The sequence below is a fragment of the Amblyomma maculatum genome, chromosome 11 (assembly GCF_055883805.1).
Source record: "Amblyomma maculatum isolate TAMU_Amacu chromosome 11, ASM5588380v1, whole genome shotgun sequence".
Lineage (NCBI taxonomy): Eukaryota > Metazoa > Arthropoda > Arachnida > Ixodida > Ixodidae > Amblyomma > Amblyomma maculatum.
In genome coordinates, this window is record NC_139354.1 from 10,909,834 (window position 1) to 10,920,061 (window position 10,228).

The 10,228-nt window shown below is 45.2% G+C and overlaps 1 protein-coding gene across 2 annotated transcripts in view; it reads left to right on the forward strand.

Moving 5' to 3' along the window:
* The window catches only part of CCT2 (chaperonin containing TCP1 subunit 2), a 41,032-nt gene extending 31,062 nt beyond the window's left edge, over nt 1-9,970 (forward strand). For both annotated transcript variants that reach the window (XM_084583862.1, XM_084583861.1), the window contains exons 9-11: nt 1,966-2,103; nt 6,323-6,422; nt 9,666-9,970. In XM_084583862.1, coding sequence (XP_084439988.1) covers nt 1,966-2,103; nt 6,323-6,422; nt 9,666-9,835 — 408 coding nt within the window. In that variant the 3' untranslated portion in view covers nt 9,836-9,970. The remainder of the gene's footprint in view (nt 1-1,965; nt 2,104-6,322; nt 6,423-9,665) is intronic.
* Nucleotides 9,971-10,228: the final 258 nt, after the last annotated feature.

The window sequence follows — 10,228 nt, forward strand, 5'->3', positions numbered from 1 at the left end:
TCATGTTCAACACAAAAGTCTGGGTGTAAAACATGGTAGGCACCCGAGCCACAAAATAAACCGAGTGGCAGACACATCCACACTTTCAGAGAATACAATTCCCTGTTGGATATATGTCTATCCTGTTGTTTCCCAGCATCAATCTGGTATTATTACAAATAGCTATATGTTTTGAGTTAAGGATAGTACAGCTCTTGTTTTCTTTGTATTAACTTTTATATAAATTTATTTTCCGTCCACTGACTCAAGCATTCCAAAAACTGATCCTGATGTAACATTCCTTGCTATGCCAGTGCACGTTAAAGAACACCAGGAGGTCGAAATTTCCAGAGCCCTCCACTACGGCGTCTCGCATAACCTGAGCCGCTTTGGGACGTTAAAGTCAGCAAGTGCTACAAAGCGCACTAGGAGGAGTGTATACTATAAAGCATCTATATACAAAAGGAACAGAGAGGGCATAAAATGCATCCATACGGCATGTCAGACATATAAGTGTTTCCTCACCGGAGAGGCTACAGTCCTGGCCCGCGCTTCGATGTCTTAGCGATGCATCAAGTAAGAGCATAATGATAGACTAACGCCTCTGACGCCAAAGCAGCAAGTTTCTGAATTAAAAAGGCTATGGTGGAACAATTTACACGGTTTCGATAAACCTGTAAATTACAAGGACATCTGTTTGTCATAAAATTCATTTGTTAAAACTTTATTTTGTCTAAGTAATGCTGATCTTTTTGTCTCAAGACAAAATGGCACTCGAAGAGGATCGAATGCTTTGAAAAAAAAGACAAATAATTCTTGGTTAGGTAATTCTCTCTGTGTCTGCTCTGTCTCCACAAGCGTCTCTCGCACCTCTGCCCCACCGTCGAGTTTCTTTGTCACCCTGGTCATCTCGTGCCCTTTCTGTGCGCCTGTGTAGCCGTCATCGTTCGTTGACCCTTCTTCGCCCCAGGTTTTCGGACAAAAAGGGAGTAAATTTGCAACATTGCTTAGAAGTCGCTGGCTCCCGACTTGTCGCGCAAACAAGACTGTCACAGATAGCTAGCCGTTACAGTGTCACCTGTAGCATTTCCTATCTGGCTGTTTTTCTCGTTTCACTGCGAGCGAAATGAAAATTAGTTGACCCTGTGCTGGTCGCACCTTCGACCCGGTCACGCTAACTCTGCGGCGCATAGTGGAACGTGCTGCTGGCCGGCAGTGCACGTCTGCCACGTTGGGATCAACCAGCGCATATGTACTGCCTTTATATACGGCCTAAAAGCAAACCCTCTGGGCTCTAAACTTTTGATAAAAGCTGTACCAGCGGTACAGGAAAAACCATTGCACGCTACGCTGCATACAGAGCATGGGAGTGACCGAATTTGCATTATAACATGCAGTTTTTCTCATATAGATGTTTTTTTAAGCTCACTGATTTTTCGCCGTTTTTTTTTTTTTTTTTTTTTTTTTTTTTTTTTTTTCCCAGACCATTTTCCTTTTTCCGCCAAGTGTAAAATATCAGCGACTATTTAGGGAGCAGTCTATATGCAGTTTACCACATGCCACTGGTGCGTTCGCCTATGGACTCTACTAACCACCATATCTTCCCTACTGAACAACAACCATGCCCTGCAATATATAAGCCACGATCCTATGAGGTAAACGACGGTTTGTGTAGTAAAGTCCATTTTATGGGAATGTGAAATGAAAAACTGGTTTAGTACTTCATGTGTTAAACAGGCGAAAGAATGGGTGAGTTTTGGTTGCTGCCAAATAGATGTCATAGCTGTTTGAGCTTGAATCGTGGCTCTCAGGAGTCGGGACCGACATTGTTGGTTGCGTTCGGTGATTGAGCACATGATTGCTGTCTTTGCTCATGTTGACGATCGGATATTTTGTTGTCTTTGAGCTGTGCATTGGCCCCCTCTCATTCTTTGGTGTGTGCTAGGCTGCCTCCCTGTGACCCTTATCCACTACGGGCGTTTGCAGGTTGTGAAAGACAAGCGTGTTGTGTTTGGTGGTGGCAGCTCCGAGATGCTGATGGCTGCAGCTGTATGCAAACTGGCCGAGTCCACCGCTGGAAAGGAATCGCTGGCCATCGAGGCATTCGCCAGGGCACTCAGACAGGTGAGCACATCTTGGCTCATTTGTACCTTTTGTTGTTACCTGTACTTTTTTTAGAGTTTTTTTATCTTGGCTCACTTCAGCGCTTTGTGACATATAGGGGCTGTGTAGTAAGGGGCGTACTCTTTTGTTGCAAAAGTGCGGTTGCTTTAAGGGGGGACACTGGTCTTAGAGCTATTTTCATTATTTTAAAGCCAATCCTGATAAAATCATACCCTCTTGTTCAGATTTTTATGCTGATTTCAAAAATGTAACTTGTTTTTCTCTATGTCAGTTAATTCCCGAGATAATAATATTAATTATTCATTTAATTAGTACTTCCGCGCAAAAAAAACGCCTCTATAAAACATCATTTTTAATGCATGGCGGTACAGTACAATGACCAAAGAGTGCAATGATCAAAGCAGTTTTTCCATTTTACCCTTATTAGCAATTTTGCTGCACTTTGAAAGTTGTCCTTCAAGACGTGCCTATCATGCTTCAATTAACTTGGCAAAATAAAAAATTTTTGAAGCTTGAATAAAGAATTCTGCTTCGATCATTGCATTCACTGCACCTTCAGCTTTATGTAGAAAAAGGAATTACATCTCTATCTGTCCTAGATGCAGAGATATCGACGAACTAAACCAGCCAAGTGTCCAAAATTTGAGTTTTGAGAAAATGGGAAAAAACAAACTAGGCACAATTTATTCAAAATTTCGAAAAGATATATACATATTTACACTTGCAGACAGCTAATATGCACCAGGCATGTAATCTGACTGCTTGGGCTGACTAGAATGCCGCTTTTTCAGTGCCCGATGCATGTTTTCCGCAGAGGCACGCTTGCGTACTGATTCGGCTGTTCGGCGCCTGTCCTTCTCAGCCATCCTCCTGATATTCTGGACGCCAGGGTTCATATTTAGCTCACTCAGTATTTTTGAGCATGCTTGTAGGTTTCCTGCATTGAAGCGGACAACAGCCTCCGCAACAGCTGCTTGAACGGAGAACAGTGACGCATGGCGCTCCTTTGGTGCGAGTGACCATATTAGGGAGTGCAAGCTTTCATTACTGTTCTGGGTTTTTCCCTGCTGGCACCGCTCTAGCAGCTTTGGGTCTGCCAAACGCTCATAAATAGGCAAAAGTGCTTTGCACACATGTGGTGGCAAACTGTATCTGTGCTTGGGAGCAGGCTCTCCCTTGGCTGCAGCAGCATTCTGGCGGCACCACGAGTTTGCGCCTGTCGGGCAGAGGGTGTGATTTGACACGGTATCATTGGAGGTTACGTGATGATAGGTAGCCATCACTGCCTTATGCATTGCCCCAACATCTCCAGCATGGGACTTCAGGGCCCAGCTGTAATACGATGTCAACTTGGTGACAAGGTCGCCTGTCAGCTTTCCTTTGCCACTCAAGCTCTCTTTTGCATCACCTTTATGCTTGGCAATTGCATTGCGTAGGGCCGTTCCCATCCGCTTCTGCACATGGTTTGTGCAATCTTCTTTGCTGATTTCGATGTAGCCGTACACAGCTGATTCTTGCAATGCAAGAAATGTGCGGCTATCGCCGTCTGAGAGCATGGTCGTGTACCTAAGGCCATGTTTCTCCAGTGACCTTTCGAACAAAACAAGTCCGGCCTGAACTTCCATTTCACCGGACTTTTTGTCCGTGTTCTTTTGGCACAAGTGGCTTTCTTTCCACGCCTCATAGGACGGGTCACCTTCTTTGGGCCCACGCTCACACCCAGCACAAAAGTTACTGAAAACTACATAGTCAAGTACCAGTCCAGTAAAAAGTTCTACTACGGCGCCGACACCGATGTGGGATGAATGACCCCGGGTCATCCATGAACCATCGAAAGAGACAGAAATGTTCCCGGGGTTGTCAAGGTTCAACTCGTTATAGAGTTGCCGAACAGAACGGGCGCTGTCTTTCAACACTCCTTCGGCTGCGCGTGTTGCTGCGGGCGTCAGCTTACTCTTTACGTAGTCCTGCCACGTTTTCGTGTGCAGGCCACGATGAGATATGTTCATCGCCGCAAACACATCATTCAGCGCCGTTTGCCTATGTCCGGTACTTTGCATCGCGCGTGCAGCAAGGATATTCACGGCAAACGGATTTATCTTCTGGCTGCCTTGCACGCGCGGCGAACTCCATGCCGATGAAATGTCCCCGCAAATCACGCACGCGAGAGAGAGTTTAACGGCTAGACCATATTCACGATTTCCTTTTGAAATATGGACATCCCCGCCACACACTTTACATTTCACAGCAGACAACAGTTCGTTCAGCGACTCCAAACTCACAACAGTGAACGTCGTATCGTCCGCACGGCAACCGCCGGTCGCGTCAAGAAGACGGGCATCAGAAGTGGCGATGAAATCCGCTTTCCTCTTCGTCGCTGCGGTTGAACCCAGCTCCTGCAGCATTCCTTCGGCTTTTCTTTTCTTTTCAATCAAGTCCGAAGGCTGCAGCATCGTCGTGTCGGGGCGGACGCGTCCGCTGGGCGTAGGCGCCGCCGAGCTCGCTAGGCCTATTTCGGCCGCGGGGACTTCTTGACTTGCCGCTGGCTCCTGCACATCCTCGGAGCTTTCGGGTGCCGCAGGACGGTTCCGAAAGTTGTCGCCGCGCGCACTCTTCTTCTTTTTGCCGAATTTGTGGCGCGAGCGGAATTTACTGAGGGGCATCGTCTCGCCTCGGTCTCGACTCAGAACAAAATGGCGTCTCGGACGCTTTCAACGGCTGCTGGCCCGCCGCAAGCAGACGACGTGCGATAGAATCAGCCAATCGGATGGCTCAGTTGCAGTCACGTGCGCTCAGCAGCGAATCAGATGCCGCGTTTTCGTTTTTCTTTGTGGTTATTTTTCTCAGTGGCCATTGAGGGCAGACAAGCGCTAGCGGCGGGAAATTGAAACCCAGAAAGCGCTCTTTCAAACGAGCCTAACATGGCCGAGATCGGTCCGGCGGAACGGCAGTTGCGCGCAACGAAAAATGTGCCGTTTTATCGTCTGCTGCTGCGCAAATTCAGCCCGCGCGATGATTTCAATTCGTTATTATGCTGAAAATACTGACTTCTGGAAGAAGAAAATTGGTGAACTTGTCGATTAATAGCCACAGATTCCAAAAATGCCATTTTCAGAAAATCGGTTTTTTGGTCATTTTTTGGTCCCAAAGACCCGTGTCCCCCCTTAATCTAGGTGGTTAAAAATTGAGGGGCTGCTGTGTTCATGTTCTCCCCTTATCTTCATTTCTATACTCCGTTTCATACATCAAGTGCAACACTACCAAAGCTACAGCTCTTGTTTGCGCTCTCCGCATCCGCGCTAAAAAATAGTGCCTGCTCTTGACGAGAGAAAATAATAGTTGCTTTGTTTGCAGGCTTAATACATTTTACGTTTGCCATCAACTTCATAAAAAGCACCTTTTTTAGGGAGAAAAGGTCGGATGCGGCTAATTTGTATGTTTTTTATGTCGTTTTTGTTCGTGCCGCGTTTTGCTGCCCCGCAACCTTGCCAGCTGTGCCACCGGATGGCGCTGGCTGTGCCCTCCGCGCTGCGCATCTCGTTTTGAGAAAATGGTTCTTTGGTGCGCATTGTTTTTATAAGATCCGCTTTGTGAAGATGTCTAAGCATGCGAAGCATGTTATTGCAAACGTGTATGCTCGGAATAGAGCCCGTTTCGGCAGGAACCACTCGTCTACAGAACGAGCGCGTAGTGATACGCCTGTTTTTTTTCTTGTGGACTACTTGCGTAGCTTTCGCTGCGTTGCACCTGATGTATGAAATGGAGTATAGTATCTTGCCCTAATGCTTGAAGCTTGATTCCCCGTTTCAAAGGGAAGGAGACAGTAACCACCTCTCATCATCATCATGCCAAAGTGGGATGTGCATTGAGAATTTTAATGATCTACTTGATAGAAGAGCTGGGTTTAACAGAGCTGAGCCGTCTCATCGAGCTGCAAAATCTCAAGCACGTCTGGGTGGAAACTGGATGCGATGCATTTTGGGTCATGTCTAGTATGCACGTGGCATTAGGCAGTGAATTTTTAAATTTTTCTGGGTGACACCAGATGGCGCTAGATATGCAGTGCTGTAGTGCACTTTTCGTGCGTTTTTGGCCTTACTGTAAATTGGTATATTTCAAAGTAAGGCCTTGCTTAGTGCTACTATCACTGTGGCGTTCTTGTGGAGCTGTTAGAAGGCATAGCTTCATTCTTAAGCGTCTCTCATATTTTGTTTTGCAGATTCCCACGATCATCGCTGACAATGCAGGCTTCGACAGTGCGCAGCTGGTCTCCGAGCTGCGGGCGGCTCACTCTGAGGGCAAGCATAACGCAGGCATCAGTAAGGCAGCCCTTACAGCATCAGCGGGATGTTATTTTTTTCTCAAGTTTATGTTGCGGTGTGCTCGTTAAGTGTTCTATAATGGGGGCATTGCGCATTATTGTGACTAGAGGCAGTCACCTTGCAGGGACCATACTTCTCAAAATTTCACTGAACCCAATTGATGATTAGTGTATGAACTGTTTATCAGATGCATAGGCCTTGACTAATCGGCTAGTGCAGACTAAAACATAATTTGAGGTCATTGGGATTGCAATAAAAAAAAAAATTTACTTGCACAATGGCCCCACATCTTTTTTTTTAAAGGAAGTTATCGGTTCCGGAGGAGGGTTCAATTTTCAAGAGGAAAGTTTGAGCAAATTATTTTGTGAGTCGAAATATCATATCACAAGTCTGCACACCAACTGGCTGAAACATTTGTCTGCTTGTCCATCAGTAAAAGCGTGCTGCAAGCCGCAATCATGACACTGGTATTGTCGCCACAAAATGTGTTTGCTGTTATTACAGTACAATTTGACAATTTTGTGATGGTAGGCGACGGTGGCTAATCGCAGCAAAATGAAGCAGACATGCTGGACACTGACCTTGGAGGTCAGCTAGGCGTTTTTCACTGCAGGGGGATAAAAAACTCGTAGGATGGTCACATGTATCTGATGGAATTTCTCAAGCTTAGATACTGTTGTGAGGAGTCAGGCAATTTTGCTCTTTTTTTCTCGACCTCGCCAAATTGCTGAGGTTCTGAAGGTGCTGGTTTCGCCATATCACTTCAGTACAAAGGATGTTTTTTGGTATCCTGGTTTAAACTGCTTCTGTCCTCTCCGATGCTCAAGTGCTTTCTAAGCATGCACGGGCGAAGCTGGGGTCCGGTAGCATGCCGAGCAAGCCACCTGTGCCAGTGCTGCTATCATTCACGTAGTGTCTTGGTGCTCTGCCGCATTTACTGACCACTCATCAAATCATAAATACACTGTGGTGTAATCAATATGCAGCTTTGAAGCACAGTGCCAAAGTCTATGATGTCAACAGTGGCTACAAAACTGGGGACGCCGCTGAGAAAAGTTAACTATTATCTTTAAAGGAAACTAAATCCTCAGCAACAAAGCGAAGGGACATGGTTCACTATATCAGTAGTTTCATTGCTAGAGTGAATGCAGCGTTTGGGCTAAATGACCCAAGCAGAAAAATAATGCATTGCGGAACATTGCTATCTTTACTGCACTAACTACGTGGCACCAGATATTGTTGCATAATTCGATGCCTAACTCATAGCCCTAGTTAGAAAAGAAAAGGGGATGTGGGTTGTGGGGGCTCAAATTCAGTAAAAGCTCATTAATTCGAACTACACAAGCCAGAAAAATACTTGGAAAATTTTGAATAGCTCAGAATAAGTGACAAGAGCCACTTGCATTGAGGCATATTTATTTGACAAAAAATTTAGAAATGGTTGCCTGCTCTTTAGATGAGGGCAGCACAACAGTGACTGTTTTTCTCATTGCCATCAATGCTTTATTGCATGCGGCAGTGGAAGAACCGTGCGGATGGAAGTGCAGAAAACGCTCAGCCAGTGACTATTCAAAATACTGCACAACTGTAATCAGTTACTTGTCCGATGCATGGGCAGTAGCCACTGCCGAATGTCGTGAAGTTCATAAGAGCAAAAGCAAAACTAAAAAGAACCAAGTGCTAATCAGCCTACTATTAGAGACTTGCTTGCCGTTGTGCGCACGTCAGAGATCAATCAACTGCACATGTAGTTCAGGTTTGAGCAGGGCTATTTTGATGACCACCCACAGTGCCAATTTAACCTGGGCGCGGATTAACCAGTGAGAGACCCGTAGCGTCTGTCTGATGCGATAGCCTTACATGGCGTTGGCTGGGACCACGTCAACGTAAGGCTTTATCCGTATTTCCGGATTAACAGAGGTCAAATTAATGAGCATTTAATGGGAAGTCTCGGAGGTCATGCGGAACAAAGAACAGGCGGCCACCGTCACGGCTGCCAAACATGCAGTGCTGCCGATCATGGTATTAATTTGGTTTTACTCATTGTTTTCATAGTTTTGCCCAATTTCGCCTTTCCTCCGCGTTGGAGGCGAGCAGTCTTTTTTAGCTATGCAGCTGTATCGCAGGCGTGTTTCATCGGCCATGTACTGACTGAGCACCAGATTGCCCATATGCGGCAGCGCATCTAGTAGTGCAGTTCAAATTACTACAATTTGAATTAATGAGCTTTCTCTGTTCAGTCAAACCTCACTACAACTAGCACATATATGACAAATATGGGATAAAAAGCAGTAAAAGCAATGTTTGGTTGGTCAGTGCTTTATCATAATGGGAGTTCTGTCTGTATAGCAAAGCGAAAGATTCAAAATTTTATGCTCGATCGTTTATGCTGATGCGTTTTTTTTTTTTTTTATGAAGCCAAGTTATCTAGAGCTAACTGTACTTTTCTGTAACAGTTTGCTTTTGTAAAAATGCTCTCCCCCATTGCAGCTATGGGGGAGTGGAAGCCATTAACTGTTCTCACTCACATTCTCCGTTTGTCGAGCTGATAAAAGTGAACAGCTAGTTGTGTAGCTAATACGCTTGCAACAACAGAGTAGCATTCTTTTGTGAAGCTCATAGGTGCTTGGTGACGGCATCAGAACAGGGCAGATTAGCAAATAAGGAATGCCAGGTGCCCTGCTTATAAGAGACAACTCGAGTAACAGGTAAAAACTGCTTTATAATACATGTCTTGTATAAAGGGATTCTTCAGCTGTAATAAATGTCCAGTGTCAGTGTTCTCATCCAGTTCTTTTTCTATTTTTGGGGTGCTTGTTTATTTCATTGTAATGTAAACCCACTGCCTATGCCAGAGGACGGCAGGGGAATTTGTTCTTCTCCCTTCTGAATGCCGTAACTTTTATGAAGTGCTATAGAAGGCTCATTATGTACTGTTACGGACAAAAGTAAAAGTAAACAGAGCACACACCGTTTCCTAAAATTATTCATGCGTTGCTTAATTGAAACTGGCAGTCGTGGTATGTGCCAGTGCCCTCTCACTTGCACAAATGTTTCCTTATTTCCGGTGCAGGAGGCCTGATATTAATTTGAAGGGAAAAGCGTGCTCCGTTTACTTTTGTCCGCATCTACACATAGCTGCGAAACAGGCTCCTTGGACTGTTTTCGATGAAAACTGTCCTCTGCTCGTGCATTCATTTGTCCTATTCCTGAGACCATCTTGGTTTGTTGTCATTGCAGACATGACTGAGGCCAAGGTGGACGACATGGCTAAGCTGGGCGTCACTGAGGCCTTTGTGGTCAAGCGCCAGGTGCTGCTGAGCGCTGCGGAGGCAGCAGAGATGATCCTTAGGGTGGACAACATCATCAAGGCTGCTCCACGCCAGCGTCACCCTGATAGGAGCCACTGAGAAACAACTGCTTTCTTGTGTTTCTACTGCACTGTGTAACTTAATTGAGAAAAGGCGAAGGAGTCTTGCTTGTTTCAGTTAATTGTTTTTATGTTTCATGACTGTCATCACTTGTAATAAAAATGAGTTCTCTGATGCTTTTTGTGCTTTTCTTTGAGGTTTATACACAGTGCTTGTTGAAGATTCATTGAGTTGAAGTTTAGTTTTTTAGCGTGTAAACTGCATATATCGGGTTTATCACTGAAGCCAAACTTCTGCTCCTATGCAGGCAATAGGATGTCGACGTCATCCTATTACTCTCACTAAACATTATTTTGTTTTTTAACTGTACAACATTGTCTTTTTGCATTATTTAAGTTGTACCTGTAGTTGCCATCTTATGCCTGGAAGTGA